The sequence below is a fragment of the Pelecanus crispus genome, chromosome 4 (genome assembly GCF_030463565.1).
Source record: "Pelecanus crispus isolate bPelCri1 chromosome 4, bPelCri1.pri, whole genome shotgun sequence".
Lineage (NCBI taxonomy): Eukaryota > Metazoa > Chordata > Aves > Pelecaniformes > Pelecanidae > Pelecanus > Pelecanus crispus.
In genome coordinates, this window is record NC_134646.1 from 59,604,826 (window position 1) to 59,622,048 (window position 17,223).

The following is a 17,223-nucleotide window of genomic DNA, read 5'->3' on the forward strand; positions in this document are numbered from 1 at the left end:
GGAGGGGGAGGAAAGGTTGTCTTCCGTTGATTCAGATGAGGGAAATAAGGCATCAGGAAACACAAATGTTATCAGAAGGGGCTTTTTTGCAAGCCACACTTTGTGCAGCTGTAGCTATTCTGCTTTATACCACAGCTGTGCTGTGCCCAAAACACTGACAGGAAAGCTGAGCTTCCCATCACAGACAAATTAAGCAAGGTTGTATGGGAAGAGGGAAGGGAAATGGGGAAGCAGCCTTTAGTAAAACCAGCTGCACTTACGCAAACCCCAAGCAGCACAGATTTACAAGGAATGAGGCAACAAGCAAAAAGTGACATGGCTTAACATTTGCTAAAACCGTTTCGGCAGGATGAATTGCCTACCATGGAAGCCTTTTCTAGCCAATACTAATTTCAACAAGCTGCTAAACCTCTGTATTGCTGTCCTGGTTTCGGCTGGGATAGAGTTAATTTTCTTCCTAGTAGCAGGCATAGTGCTGTGTTTTGGATTTAGTAGGAGAAGAATGTTGATAACACACTGATGTTTTTAGTTGTTGCTAAGTACTGCTTATGCTAGTCAAGGACTTTGCAGCTTCCCATGCTCTGCCAGCTACACAAGAAACTGGGAGGGGGCACAGCCAGAATAGTTGACCCAAACTGACCAAAGGGTTATTCCATACCATATGACGTCATGCTCAGTATATAAACTGGGCGGGGGTTGGCCGGGGAGCAGCGATTGCTTCTCGGAAACTGTCTGGGTATCGGTCGGCAGGTGGTGAGCAATTGCATTGTGCATCACTTGCTTTGTATATTATTATTGTTATTATCATTATTATATTGTTATTATTATCATTACTATTTTACTTTATTTCAATTATTAAACTGTTCTTATCTCAACCCAGGAGTGTTTCTCACTCTTACTCCTCCAATTCTCTCCCCCATCCCACCGGGGCAGGGGGAGTGAGCGAGCGGCTGCGTGGTGCTGAGTTGCTGGCTGGGGCTAAACCACAACAATTGCTTATGCCACTACAGACTGACATCAGCAGCAGGAGGAAGATGTGCAATGTCAGTGTAAGCAGAGGAAGGTGGCCCACTAAAGTACCCTGTTAAGAAGTGCTTGGCGGAAGTGCATGAATGCTAATGCATTTTCAAACTGGAATATGTCCACAGTCCATTCAGACTAACGGCTGACTAATTCTCTTGTGCTTGTGTTGGGGAAACCCACCAAAAACTACAAAGGTTCACACAGTGCTGGAGTTGTCTGGGCATAGACCAGTGGCCCTAAAGCACTTGCACCAGGCTAGCCCTTGAACCATAACAGTCACTAAGCTGAAAAAGCAGAAATCCCATCCACAATGACTTTCTGTGTAATTTATAAAGCTATCTGGTGTTCTCACTTGATCACTGTGGGATCTACTGTGATATGGAGGATCATAAAGCTCTGAGACAGTACAACAATGGTTATCAACATCTATGTTAAATGTTTATGTAACTTTGTCTAACAACATTAATTTAGTACTGAATACAAAGCAGCACTAAAAGAGAAAGCTGATCCATGGGACTTTTAAGAAATGTTTCTGTTCCTCTATTGCCACTTAGAATTCAGGCCAGAATTTGGCCACAGCAACTTTTCGGGGAAGTGTTAAGTGGAATGGTCTTGGGCTAGTCCACATCACAAAATAATCTTTATTGTCACTGATTTTTTTAAACTGCAGCTGCTCAGTGATCTGAAGGTTAAGCTTGATTCTGCCGTAATCTTGGGAGCATGACTCAGGACTCTGAACAGAAACACATACTATCGCTGACGATCCCCCATAGAAAAAGGGAAGACCTCACATCCAAAGGGCTTATAATACAATAAGTTTTGCAGACTACAAATCTCTCTATAAAGAATACAGAAAAATATATTTCAGAGTTCATGTTACGGTCAGTGACCTAAGTTTAAATGGCTCCATTGATCAAACCAGTAGAAGTATACTACAAATGAATTTTTATTGACTGAATTGGATAAACAGATTCATTTTTAAAAAAATCATATTACAAACTGCTGGAGTACCATAAAAACAGTTTGTACATGTGGAGATACCATTCTTAGCCTGCACAGCTCCTGCAGCGTTGTAGCCCGTTCTCATTGCAAGCGGTACATTTGAGGGCTTTGAAAGAGTCCGTAAAGCAGTTCCGAAACACAGACATCTTGCTCCCATGGCACGCTGAGCACGGCAGGAAACCAAAGCCCCCGCAAGAGAGGCACTCGTGAGGATGCTGGACTCTCTGCTCAAAGAAGAAAGTGAGAAAGACAAAAATGTTACCTCATCAACCACCATAAGCTCTAGGACAGCGAGGACTCCAGGACAGCTGACAAGACACATTCTGGTTCCCATCTTGAGCCATACCCACTGCCCCATCCCAAGGTATACCACCATGGAAGAACAGTACCTCTGCCTTTTCCTTTGGTCAGATCCACATGCAATGGTCAGAGAGGCTCATTGCAGGTTCATCAGTCACATTATATCTTAGTAGCCTGTGTTTATACTTAACAAAATAGCTAGTTAAAGGATAGCTTGCGTACATTATTCTGATGTAACTTTAGGTCTAGATCAATTCTAGGAGGCATTGCAATTGATTGAACCTAAACTCCAGGCAGTTTATATTGGTGTTATATTTTCTATGCTGTATGTTAAAATATTATGACTTTTAGCATGCTTGTATTGAATGTGTTGTTCCTATTACAGTTAGAGTTGATCATATCAAAAAGCAATTCATAGCTTTTGACAAGTAGTGCTTGAGGAAATAAGTGGTGTATTCAAATTTAAGGATGTAGAAAGCCAAATCTGTAAATGTAAAAGAGAAAGATCATCAATATTCAACAGTTATACCTGGAGAAAATTACTGCAAGCGAGGCATGGGCTCTCTCAATTGCCCTAATTCCTGAGTAAAACAATAATTTTACTCTTTTTTTTATTATTATTAAAGACAATGGAGAACACAGGAAGATATTTCAAAGACATTTTTAAGTTTCACTTGCTGAAAATGTTGCTAGTTTGTTTAATGACTGCCTTAAAGTTCTATGTCAGAGAAGTGAAAGGTGCATCACGTTGGATACTTACCACAGCACAGATACATGGCTTTAACATTGCCCTGTTGAATAAAGACTTTACAGATTTATTTATAAAGGAAGAACAGTAACCCATACAATTCTGCTAGTGTTAGTCTGAGGAATTATTCACCATTAAAAAATTAGTGACAAATTATTACCAGAGTATACTAAAATACATACAGATAACGTAGCCCTTGCAGCTTCATTGAGAAAACTGAAGAGGTTTCTACAAAATCATTAATAATAGCATTCATCTATTGACAACTCAGATGAACATGGAAAAAAGGTACTTTTTCTTTTTGTCCTGTAGCTCATAAACTTGCCATTCTTCTTGTTTGGAAGTATGTAATGTAATGGACAATGTCTGGAAGTATGTAATGTAAAATTAACACTCTTTCTATCTCAGGAGTGCCCACATCTTTCATAATTTATGATGGAGGCTTACTTCATTGGAAATCATTGCAAATAATCTCAAAATTTTAAGAGAATAATATTTTTAACCTTTACTTTCATTATTGCTTGTTAGGCTTGTAAACAACTACCTTTCCATGTAATGAGGAGAACTAACAAAAAACAAATGCAAAATTGCTTTAACTCACTTCCTTGAACAATCGCCACTTCCTTCTTGAACAGATGACATTTTGTGTCACCACTTTCTGAAGAAACCTGACTTGCCCCTTGCAATTGTAGCAAAGCCCTCTTTGCAATTAAAAAAAAAAAAAAAAAAAAAAAGCAACAATGTGTTTGAAGCAGTGTTTGTATTCAGTAAGCAGTTATCATAGTCTTCTGTAGTCTGGCATTGTTTGTCTTTTGGATGTACTTTCTGTCCCAAGATTAAGACACACATTGGGCTAGGTAATAACATCATAGGACCCCCCAAAGCAGGATCTGGGGATGTTTCGTTCCAAAGTAATGAAAAATGTTAAGGAGGTGTATTAGCTAATCTTTCTAGTCAGACAACAAGAATTCTGCATGCTTTAATCATATATATGTATTTGTTGAATAGTTTCTGGTTAGCTCGTCAATATGGTTCAATATGGCCAGCAGGTTAGAGATGGACATTTTGGTTTGATGTTATCGCCATTCACATTTTCTCAAACTTAATGGGCTGTTATACTATGATATCATTCATTCAAAGAGAAAAACAAAGACAACATTTGGGATCATCAGTTTGTAACAGAAGAAAAGGAACTGGTAAAAAAAAAAGTGTTCTTAATTACAAATATTCAATGTATGTACATTCCTTATATTTATTTGCAGAAATACAATTACCTCAATTTTGGTTAAGAGATCCTGCAGTTCCCCAGATTCATTCATTAGCAAAATTTTCTCAGCACCCTATTAGAAAGAAGAAAAAGGTCAGCCAGTTTAGCATGAAAAAACAGAGATGATCAGAAGATGTGGTCTTGAAATTTTAAACAGGCTGAGGACAAATTTGACTCACATTAAGTATTTTGTAATTAGGTCAACCTTAGGAAAGTTAGAAGAGGAGAATCCAATCGTAGTTCTGATAGAAGTGCCTGTGGTTCATTACCAGATGTCATATCACATTGTCTTTTTGCAAAATGTGACACAGCTTGGAAGTTCTGATTGTGTTCACTTTATTTTACAGGGTATGCTTCCTGACAGAATAAAAAATACATCTAGTTACCGTGTCAAAAATTACAATTATATAAATATACAACACATCAGAGAATGCAGCAAAATGAGAGGAGGAAAATGTATTTCAAATATTCTGGCAGTTGAGCATTGAATTAAGGCATAATATGCCTAATGTATGACACAAGGAGAAAAAGGGTAATGAAAATACTGTAACAACATTAAAGTCAGACACAACAATGAATAATAATAATATAGTCTGAGTACATTATGCCTCTGAGGGGTTTGAACTGAGGCAGTACTGAAGTGTTTTTTTCTTTCTTCCTTCTGAAAGTAAATGCTAAGAGATTATTGCAGACAAAATGAAAGTGTCAAAGATGATGTAAAACTTTTTTTTTTCCTTTTCTTCTACTTAGAGGGCCACATTTGAATGCCTACAATTCACTTATGTAACCAAATTCACTGAATACTAAACATTACCAAACACTTACAGACACTTTTAACCAGTGGATCACAAGAAACCAACAAAAGTTGAGGAAACTGAGGCACTGATGGAGGTAACTGCACAGCCCTCGCTCACTGCTCAGGGCGATTGGCCTCATCTAGACTGGCTGGTGGGTTCATGCCATCACGATGCCCCAGTTTGCTAGTCCCTGCACGCCCAGGCTGTTAAATTCCACCTTTGGGTTTCCTTCCAGCGTGAGCTGGGAGGTGCAGGGGGATTGCTGGCACATGGCTGAGGTGCGGTGGGATGCTGGCACGGAGCTGAGGTGCGGTGGGATGCTGGCACCGGGCTGAGGTGCGGTGGGATGCTGGCAAAGAGCTGAGGTGTGGTGGGATGCTGGCACGGAGCTGAGGTGCGGTGGGATAGAATCATAGAATCATAGAATCATCTAGGTTGGAAAAGACCTTTAAGATCATCCAGTCCAACCATTAACCTACACTACCAAGCCCACTCTAGACTAATCAAGGGTAGACCAGACTAAACCATGTCCCGAAGTGCCACATCTACCCGTTTTTTAAACGCCTCCAGGGATGGTGACTCCACCACCTCTCTGGGCAGCCTGTTCCAATGCCTGACCACCCTTTCCGTAAAGAAATTCTTCCTAATCTCCAGTCTAAACCTCCCCTGGCGCAGCTTAAGCCCATTTCCTCTTGTCCTATCGCTAGCTACTTGGGAGAAGAGACCAACACCCACCTCACTACAACCTCCTTTCAGGTAGTTGTAGAGAGCGATAAGGTCTCCCCTCAGCCTCCTCTTTTCCAGGCTAAACAACCCCAGTTCCCTCAGCCGCTCCTCATAAGACTTGTTCTCCAGACCCTTCACCAGCTTCGTTGCCCGCCTCTGAACACGCTCCAGCACCTCAATGTCTTTCTTGTAGTGAGGGGCCCAAAACTGGACACAGTATTCCAGGTGCGGCCTCACCAGCGCCGAGTACAGGGGGACAATCACCTCCCTGCTCCTGCTGGCCACAGCATTCCTGATACAAGCCAGGATGCTGTTGGCCTTCTTGGCAGGATGCTGGCACGGAGGTGAGACTGGCCATTACTTTGAGCTGCCCACAGTCAGCTCCCCACCAGCACTGCTCTCCCTCTTACTGGGAGCTACAGGAAAGGCTGCTGGGGAGCACAGGGAACACATATGGATCAGTAATGCATGTGCTAGCGTCCAAACATTTGTAGTGCCTCGCTAGGGACGGCAGAGGTTACAAGTATGTAGCCCAAAAGCCAACTAAGGGCCACCAAAATGTTGCAAAGGATTGTGTATGTCACCCTATTAAGGTTAGTTTCCTTGTGCAAAGTCTTTTTGCTCTGGTTTTGTACAAAAAAGAAGCGCTTTTGACTCTGTGTTTGATAATTTTCATTTCAGTTAAAAAGCAAAGTATTAATATTTTAGTGGATGTGAGTGTCACTTTTGCAGCGGACACTGCTCTTACAGTGCTACACTTTCAAAGAGTTTCTTTTTTAAAAGAAGTATCCGGAAGGTAATTAGTTGTGGTTAGTTACAGCTGATGACAGGAGACTCAGATCAGCCAGCCTTACTTGTGCTGACTCTTCTGCTGAAATCTGCTGTAGATCGTGGGCACAGAGCGTACCAGGTCTGCTATAGATCATGGGCACAGGGTGTACCAGCTTCGACATACGCATTAGGCTCTCTGCGTCCCCAGCAGAGCAGCTTTTAGCAGTCTGTCAGCCCCTTTCACGCTTACCCTCTAATCTTTTTCTGCTTTCACCCAGAACGGCCAATAGGAGTGATTGGCACAACAAAGCGAGGGCTTGCCAAGGCGGCCCACAGAGTATTAGCTCAGGGCCTGAGTACACTGCAGCGGCTTAAGACAAAGCTTGCGCTGCCCATCAGATGCGGAGACATTAAGGATTTGCAGCTTCATTGATGTAATTGCAGCACTGCGAATTCCCTAAGCCGGAAAAGGCCTGATTTGCCCCCGTTTAGGAAAGGATCTCTTCTCTGCAGCAACAGCTGGCAAAAGCGTTCCTGCGACTTATGCTCCATATTACAGTGATGCTGTATGATAACGCTGATTGGCTTTTGCAGCAGTATAATTAAAAGTCTGACAGGTTTCCCATTATAGATCCATATTTTAAAGGATTTATATTTCACATGACATTCAGTCAGCCAGCTGTGTTACTTTCAAAGTGGAAAGCCTCATTACTATGGTTTTAAAATTAAAAACCAAACGTCTGAATGGCTATCAACTTTTTTAAGTGTTTCGGCATGGCTTTTCTGATTAATGGCTGCCTCAAGTGAAATTTGAATAAAAGATACTTTGCAGAGGTTAACCTTCCCTTTGGATCTCTGAATCTTAACACACAGAGTCTGTAATTAACAGAGTAATTAAAGCAGCTGTTAAATAAGTCCAATAGCTGCTTTCTGAACAGAAAGCAACGCTTTTCTTTTTCTTCCTAGATTCTACTCAGTAGAATTACAAGTACCCTCAAAGGGATGTGAAACATTAAAGAATCTGTCCCTCCTAAGACTCACATAAGGAACATGAGGAACAGTGGCCATAATGTCTAGAGAAGCAGCAGGGAGAAGTGAGTTTTCAGTTTTGTTAACCAGTTAAATTTCAAAGCACCAGCCTGTGAATCCTTTATCTACTAACTTCAGTAGCTCTCTACCGTGGTGGAGGAGCCCAGGGGCTGCCGCCAGGTCTTTGCCCTTCTTTTGGCAAGGAAATGCCAGACTTGGCTAAATCACTCAACAGATTTTCAAGACCATCTTTATTCTTTTCCCAGTTTTCTCTTGAGAACATCCAGAAACCAGCATCAGATTTCAGGTACAGTCCCACTAACTGCAGAACTAGGATAAATCCAAGGTCCATTAAATCTCCTACTGCCACAGCTCTGTCCTGTCACTAAACCAGTCTGGTGCTCACGTGTCTTGGATGTAGCCCACTACCATTTTCACAATGTAACTCCTCATCAGGGAATACACATAGGTATATGGCTCTGCATCTGGCTGTACTAGAATACCTGCTGATTTTGGGAAGCAGCTTCTCTTCCACACGCTTCCCTGTATACCAAGAAAAATGAGCACGGCACCGCAACATCTGTCCTGTGGACCCGTTTGCTGTGCAGATAAGTTGCCTCTCATCTCCTTAAAAACAAACTTTTGCTAATTTTACAGGAGAGGCCTCTTGCTGAGGCAGCAGAATGCAATCACATGCCTTACCCTTACTGGACCTGCCTGGGGCTGAGCAAGGAGACAGACTGCATATACCTCTGCCTTTGCCCAAAGCTCACACACTCTTCAGCCTACAGCACTACACCTCTGACAACGAGGTGCCTCTTGGCAGCAGGCATGCATGGAGTGTGATTAAATGCCTGGAAATCTGCCCATAAACTGAGAAAATTGACACTGCAGTATAGTACCAGCACCAGAAACGCCGGGTTTGAGATGCAAAGAACTGTTAACACTGATATGGAAGGAGCTATCAGATTAATTAAACCCTGCTGTTCCTGAAATGTTAAACTGCAAAATGGAAGAAGCAAGTGGGAAAATGCTAGGTGATTCGATGCAATGATTACATCACAGTTTTGCTGCCACAGAGCCATTCATATCCACCCCATCAAGGCAATGCCAGGAGAATGTGTTTAACAAAACATGGAGGCAGTTGAGAACCACTAATCACATATGGCCACTGGAAAGCAGCAGAAAGAGAGCGGTAACTACTTGCATAATAAAAAAATATCTTACACAGATATTTTCTAGAAGTCAATTACAAAAGTAACCTTATCATTCTTAGGAAGTAAACATAACCAATGAGTCACATAAAATAATTTTACTGTAAATCTCATGCTGTTGTGGATTCATTACTGCTGGAAAAACTAAATAGGAAACAGTTTCTTCAGGAAAAAAAATATTAAATTCATATATTTGAAAAAGATTCAAGTAGGTTTATATGGCAGGTGAATACTGAATTCAGTCACATATTTAAAGTGAAAAATAAAAAAATGTATTTTAAAACTATTATACAGTGAGCTAACATGTTTACTAAAGATGACTCTATTTGCCTTTTTTTATGTGCATCCTTTTTCCAGCAGAGTGGGTCTTTACATAACGGAAACCTCTAACAGCCTTTTTAAAAGAGGAAATTAATGCTTCATATTTTATTTTTTTCTATGTTGCTTTCTCATTTCTGGAAGTCATTTTTTATTCTGCTTTGGTGTCCCAGCAGATGGCATAATTCCATTTCAGATGGCAACAGCCTCAGGTGAAAAGGAGGGATTAGATCAGCTGGTAAAGAGCATGCTGCAGAAAGAACCTGCAATTTCCTGACAGACTGATATTTAGACAGCGTGTGTCAAGAAATACAATGATTCAATCCTGAAAAAATGAGAAGATTAAAGAACCTGCTGTACTGCAGCATCCAGGACTTCACTTGACAGGGGCGAAATATTATTTTTCTATTGCTTCTGCCCAAGTCGCTGGTTTGTTTTCTTCCCCTGTGCAGGCAATGATGAATTCCACAGCGCTGTGAAGATTTATCCACACAGCCTGCAGTGCTCTAACAACCTTGTCCCTGCTTCTGAACAGCTCGGATACTGCATACTCTATCAGATGCACATACGCTGTGTTCTGCTGCTTTTGTTACATTTATCTCATTAAAAAATAATCTTGTCCCCTTTCAAAACTGTTCGTATTTTAATTAGGGGTTGGGTTTTTTTCTCCTTATGACTCATTGAAAGGTGCCTGGCTCAATATAGATTCTCCTTTGTATTGCTACACACAATCTTCTTCAGAGAGGGATTTGCCAGGAAATAAATATTCAAAATTTTAGAAAGAGAGACAGAAAAAGGGAGAGAGAAAATATTACATGATTAATTTACTGGCACACCAGGCTTCTGGATTCCTGTGTTGCATTTGCATATCAGAAGATAATTATCATAAAAGACATTACAGAAATGTCCACTGTTACCAACGAGACCAAATTCTGTAATTAGTTCTCAATCGCATTTTAATGAAACACAAGCCCAGCACAGGTTCCAGCCAACTTACTGCTTTTGGAGTCAGTGATGCAATGTCTTCTTAAGATGCCACATCCACCAGGCATTGACACAGCCAGGGGGGTGATCACTTCGTTGCCAGACCTCCTCAATATGCAAAGTGTCCCACCCCCCCCCCATTATTTCTCTTCCTAAATGAATGAATGCCAACTTCTCTTATGAAGCCATATTAAGACAAAGAAATAAAAAGTGCAACAAAATACTGGGGTATTGCCACATTTACCAAAGAGAGTGTGTGGATAGAGGTCCCCTGGGGCTGTCCCTTCCCATCACCCTGCCAGCCGCCGTGCTCCTGCTGGTAGCCACAGTGGGCTACCTGAGTTAGCTCTGCTCGCTTTGAACTTGGTTTTCCCATTCTGGTTCATGTCAATGAAAGCACGTTAGAGAGTGATGCTGATAGACCCAAAGCAGCAGTGCTCCCTAGTATGACGATGACCTTATCGCTCTCTACAACTACCTGAAAGGAGGTTGTAGTGAGGTGGGTGTTGGTCTCTTCTCCCAAGTAGCTAGCGATAGGACAAGAGGAAATGGGCTTAAGCTGCGCCAGGGGAGGTTTAGACTGGAAATTAGGAAAAATTTCTTTACGGAAAGGGTGGTCAGGCATTGGAACAGGCTGCCCAGAGAGGTGGTGGAGTCACCATCCCTGGAGGCGTTTAAAAAACGGGTAGATGTGGCACTTCGGGATATGGTTTAGTCTGGTCTACCCTTGATTAGTCTAGAGTGGGCTTGGTAGTGTAGGTTAATGGTTGGACTGGATGATCTTAAAGGTCTTTTCCAACCTAGATGATTCTATGATTCTATGATTCTATGATAATTAGTGGAGAGCAGTGGAGGGCAGAAACCTCATCTGTGAGCGCAGGTGAGGGGCACCCACATTGGCAGAGCAAAGGGTGGCCACCATCCCCACTGGCCATGGTGCCCCCCATGAGCAGAGCAGGTGTCTCCTGGACTGCTCCCCACCTGCAAAGCGCATTCTCCACAAATAATACCACTGTTACATGGAATAACTTTAATCCTCTCCTGGAGCTAAAGTCTGCTCCATTTAACCACAATGTGCCTCATCAATTTAATCAAAAAAAGAAAAAGAAGGAAAAAAACACACCCTGAAGTCTGATTTTGTTCTGGTTTTTAGCAGATCAATAGGTTTTTTTTTTTTTCCTTGTGTTAAACAATGTCCATGGAGTTGCTGTGCCGTAATAAATGTCTGTAGGCCAGAACACCAAATTCTTTCTTCATTTTTTTACCTACAGGAGGTAAAACCTGCTGAGTACCTGTCAGCAGGTAGTTGGACTGCTAGATTTGTGTCTTCCACAGACAGCTAGCTTCCTAATTCACTTGCCTTCCTTTCTATACCTCTCCAAAATATCTCATACAATACTTAAATAATTTTAATGAGATTGTATTGCTTGTTACACTGTTGCTTCTCTGTTAAAAGTCAAGTTTCCCATGATCTTGTAAAAAAGAAAGCAGCAGTGAATTAATGGGCCATCCATCTTATGAAAATGACTGTAACGAGGCTTCACCTAGAGCTGAGCAAATAATTTATTCAATCCATTTCAGTGTTTTAACTGAATTCTTTTGACAAATTAATCACACGTGGACTGAGATTTTCTTGGACTCTGTCATAACTCGCTACTTTTATTTTTAACGTGATAATTAGGTGAGCAAATCTTAGTCTGAATCCTGTTGAATTTTAAGCTGTTTTTGAATGACGCACTTCTGTGCCTGGCTGACTGGAGAACTCTCCAGCTCAGGTTTTTGATAAAAGCATCCTCTACTAGGAAGTAAAAATCACTGTCTGCTAGTATTCTGCACACAGGCGATTTTGCAGTTGCTGCAGTGGTCTGGTGAGCCCTGGGCCAGCAAATGCATTTGCTAGAGTACTTGGGGGAGCCCGCCTCGAGCCAAGAGCACCAAGAGCTAGGAGGCGGACTGGGAGTAAGGGGAGAAAGGGCCTATGTTTATACAGGCCCAGTATCAGTTATGCCTGATTGTTGATTACATTTCATTTCATTACTTAAACCTTTTGTGAAAATGAAAGTGTTAAGCAATACAAACACAATGACCCTGCTGTGTATAAATACAGTTTGCCTTCACAAATCACAGTCTCGCTGTTGGTGCTAATTGCTAGTTCCTTACTGCTCGAGACAAATACCTTCTCTGAGGTCTCAGGTTGTTTTCTCTGTTCCACTTTCCAGAATATTTTTCTTTTAAACTCTGATTTTTTCAGTTTCTGAGAAATACATTTCAAAAGTACAGGCTGGCCTTAATGAAAAGGCAATTTCAAATAGCAACAGGCTTTTAGTACCGGAGTACGAATTTGGATTATAGTTTTCCACTTGGAGCTTATGTCTTGCAACAGGGCAGAGTTGGGCTCTCTCTTTTACTGCTAGACTTTTCTAAAATTAAGTATTAACCAATTCTGTACCTAAAACAATGTTCAGTTGATTACGGATGCCTGATACAGACCACATCATATAAAATTCAATGCATGTTTAAGGTCTGACACTACAAGTTGTTAGTTTCATATTCAACACAGATATTACTAAATGACAGGTTTATGCTATGTGTGTTCATCTTCCTGGGTCAATCATAGATACAGGTTCCCATGAGGAAAAAAAATCCATTTCTCTAGATTTTCATGGTTTCAACTACAAACATAAGCTATTTTTTAAGACACACAGGATATCTTAGATTGTATTACTGCACCTTATTCCCTCTTGATCTCCTCTCCCTGGTTATCTTTTGCATCTTCAGATCAAACCTATCAGTGTGGATCTGCGCAGCACATACCACAAAAGGATCTCTATCTTTGTTCCCATCATTGCAGCATTGCAAACAATTTTTGAAGAACTCTGCTTCTTATTCATCAAGATTTTCATCTGTTCTTACAGACTGCAGAGTAAAACATAGGCTCATGCTTTACTTACCCCAAGATAATGGCCATCAATAAACACAACAGGGAGTGAGGGAACTTCACAGACCCTCCTGCATCTTTCATCTAGTTCTTTTCCATAATCGCTGTTCAGAGCAATGTTTTTTTCTTCAAATTTAACTCTGTGATTTTGAAAGATCTTTCTAACCAGTTCGCATCTTTCAAAAGTTGTCCTGACCACACGAAGGCTGGTAGTATAAATTACTATGCGGCCAAACTCTAGCACTGTTGATACCTGAAAAAAAAAAAACCAGTTCTCATTACACTAAATAAGGTGTTAATATTTTCCAAGTATTGAGTAATTTCATTAAAAATACTGTTTAAGAAAAAAAATTGCACCTTGAAAACACAATCCAATATTCTACCTTTTTCAAATGTAGAGATGGAAGGGGACGAATTAAGTTCTTGCAATCAGCAACTTAAGGCAATTTAAGTTGTTTATCTAAGTAATGTGCAACTTTACTTTTTTTTGAAAGCTTTGGAGATTGTGAATCAAGCCCAACATTTTCAACATACAGATGTATTTTAGATGTTGGTGTACTTCCAATGTCAATAAATCACCACCCTTTTGCTGTTGTCCTGCACACAAAGTCACCCATCCTTCCCCAAGCAGTAAATTACAATGCCATGGGTTAGTCTCCTCTCATGTATTAAAGCACAAATTCTTCAAAGCTGCAATAATAATGTGAATGCAGGACTCCCCTGACACTGACACCTCCCCCACCCCCCATTTTTAGAGATGTCTGATTCTGTTATAACAGTGACTTGTATCTGTTTGCACAAACACAGTACAGTAGTACCCAGACTAAGTTTAAATTTGCTAGCTCAAGCGTTGTTGACAAACTCCTTTAAGCAAGGACGAGACCCTAAGTTGAACTCCATCACATCCATGAGCCAACACTAACTTGGAGTACTTTAGGTCTCTCCACATTGAACTAGATTATAACTGCAGAGGGGACAGATGTATCTATAATCTTTAGTGAGGATCCACATCAAATTACTCTAACATCCAACCAACAATAAAAAAGTACATTTTGTGTGTTTTCAGAGCCCAATTCAAAGCCCACTGCAGTGAGGGGAGGTTGTTCCCTTGGCTGTAAGAAGTTTCATACTACAATTCAGATTTTACTTTTTACCCAACTTCTTCATATGTAAAAGTTTACACTACGTTTTTCCTTTCTGAGATCAAAACTATTAGGGAGGGTAAATACTACAGGGATTACTTTGTCCAAGAGAGAATGGTACATTTTCAAAAAGCCTGAGAATCATTGCCCTAAACAAAGATATTATGTTCAGATAAATAGCTAAAATCCTAGCTTTTTTACAAGGTAGTAAGGCATTTCCAAGCTTCAAATTATCCATTATATTCAGCAAATTATATTTAATTATTTCAGCAGTATTGCAGGAGTAAAACAACAAGTTAGAAAATAATAAGCAAAGATGCCTGTAACACACTGTAGCAATCTATGGAAAATGAACTGAGATGAGTGAATAAATAAATTTTGAACTATGTCATGTAATAACTGTAAAGACAAAGTTACTATGTAAATGCAAAAAAAAAAAAGGTCATTGCAAAAAGCATATTCTGCTTAGAAAGGTGTTTGCAATGTTCAATGTATGGTGAAGAGTTCTCAGGAAAAACACTTGGGTTTTACAGATCACTTCTAGATCACTGGAAGTGTAATTGCAAGCATATGTAATTTATTGGTTTTGTGTCTCCCGTTCTGGGAAGGAAGCATGTTGTGATAGGTCAGTATTTACTTCTCTTTGAATGGATGTCAGAAATTCAATTTTAGGAACAAATGTTATAAAAAGCGGGCTACTTTTCTCCAGCCTGTTTTCTAGATTGAAAACCTGTTACACTGCTACTGCAGCATTGACTCTTCTCCAGCATATTGTTCACACATTCCAAATGCAAGGATTAGCTCATCCTCTAATTAAAAGACAAGTACTGTACAGAAATACTCCCAAATATTTTAGTAACCATGCATGGGTTGCTGGAAGGAAGAGGAGTTCATCCTTTTCAGAAGTAACCAAAAGGAGTTCTTAAAATATTCCTTCAAAAGATAATTTCACACACTGATTTTTTTTCTCCTCTTTGGAGTGAAAATACATTTTTTAAGTGGAAAACTATTCAATAGGATGGAAATTCTTGTTCCCTCATAGCTCTAATCTCTAATGCTGTTTGTTCCCAGACACCAGAGGCTGGCAGCATAGATACAGACAGTCATTATCTAGTGAAGCATCAGGACTGTGCTGTCCCTACAGCATACAAATAAGCAGCTGAAGACATGGAAAATGGAAAGTTGTAAAGTGATCTGGAAAGATATCAACTGGAAAGTGTGTACTCAGAGTCACTTTTATGTTTATTCCTTTATTTTTTCCTAATGTGGCAATGAAGAAAAAACCTTGTTTGCCCTGCAAAGAAGTATCAAGGGCATTGACTAAATAATTCTTTAGGGAAAATTTAGTAAACATCTTGTTTTCTATGCTACAAACACACAGAACTCGTCCTTGGCAGGACATTATCATACCAGAGAAAACCCTTCGTGACACCTGTCTTGAACCACACTGGTAATTAAAAATAGGAGTCAAGACAGTTAGAGAAATTTACAGGACTTTTCTTAACAAGTATCTATGCTAATTCCTATTTTGCTACCCTATTCAATGGCTACACCCTGTAATATTTAGCGACTAGAATACTCTCTTTAAGTAAATCAGCAGAATAATGTTTGAACACTGTGCTTTTCATTCCTAGGTTGGAACTGTGGCAAAAACACAATAAATGACAAACAATGTAAACAAATTAATAGAAAGACATTTTAGAAAATGAACTTTTACAATTTTGCGTAACAAACTTCAAATGAGAATCATCCCATATAACTCACAAATGCACATAAAATTGTAGCTGAAGTTAAAGAGAAGGTAATTCTCTGGTTAATGGGCATGACAAAACTTTACTCAGGCTGTGGAAGTAGGACAGATGAACAAACCAAAAGATTTGGAGCAACTGACATTGACCACTTTCTCACACTTCCTCTAAGTGGGATTCTCATTGTAACCCGAAGCTTATGGAAATCTCTTGGCCTGAGGTGGAAACTTTTGTGTCAGACTGAGAAAACCCCATGCACATGAGCCAAGAATGTGCTTCGAAGAAGGTGTCCTTGTAGAAAGACTGCCAAGGAAGGGATTTCAGGTTTCAGAGGGAAATAAAAGTTGCTTTAGTAATGATCCTCTACACCAGTTACAGGTTTTAGTTTAACAGCACATTGCTAGCACCTCCCAAAGGATCCAAAGGCAGTATCTGTTTTACTGCATCAGCCTGAAGAGCTTGCATTTTGCTTGGGAGCTTCCAGTAGGCAGCACCAGCAGCAGCATGACCTGCATCACTTCATGGCACAGACACCACTCCCAGTGACTTGGGAACAGCTCCCTTTTCTTCTCAATCCAGAGAGAAAAAGCAACTGCTCCACCAGTTCAATCCTGTTCATGGCTGAACATGAGAAAACCAAAAGATCTTTCTTATTTTGAACCTGACTCAGTCTTTTCCCAGACTTCTCTACCAGATGGATCAGGGCTTTCACAAATGAGGAGTTAGTTACACTTTGGTGTACAACTAGGAGAAACCTATCCCTCTGCCATCCCACCAGCATCCATCTGACATGGTTGCAACTAAATGTAACCATTAACTGAGCAAGTCTTCTGCAAACAGCATGAGGGATGTCACTCCGTGAGACTAAATACATGAGCTTAGCATCAAGAGAGACCACAGAACAGAGGACATTGCTAATGAAAAAGAGAATGCTTAATAGAGCAAGCAGATGAGCAACAAAAGGGAGGGACGCAGGGGACGGAAAAAGGGCTGGAAAGACAGAAATAACCAAAAGATAGATAAGAAACCCAAAATCAAAATGTCAGAATACTGACAAAGGAAGAATACTACAAACTAAATGTAGAAATAAAACCATGAAAAATATGACAAAGAGACAGAGAGTAAAACAAAACAAAGTAAATGACAAAACAGAGAGAAGGTCACTGAAATATGACATCCTGAACATATTTAAAAGAAATCCTGGTAGCCAGTGTAA

At 40.3% G+C, this 17,223-nt stretch overlaps 1 protein-coding gene across 1 annotated transcript in view; it reads right to left on the bottom strand.

Annotated features, from left to right (window-relative positions):
• Window positions 1-2,069: 2,069 nt before the first annotated feature.
• Window positions 2,070-17,223, bottom strand: part of GRXCR1 (glutaredoxin and cysteine rich domain containing 1) — a 42,181-nt gene continuing 27,027 nt past the window's right edge. Inside the window, exons 3-5 of the mRNA XM_075709759.1 lie at window positions 13,131-13,370; window positions 4,348-4,413; window positions 2,070-2,249 (exon numbers count right to left, since the gene is read on the bottom strand). Coding sequence (XP_075565874.1) covers window positions 2,070-2,249; window positions 4,348-4,413; window positions 13,131-13,370 — 486 coding nt within the window. The remainder of the gene's footprint in view (window positions 2,250-4,347; window positions 4,414-13,130; window positions 13,371-17,223) is intronic.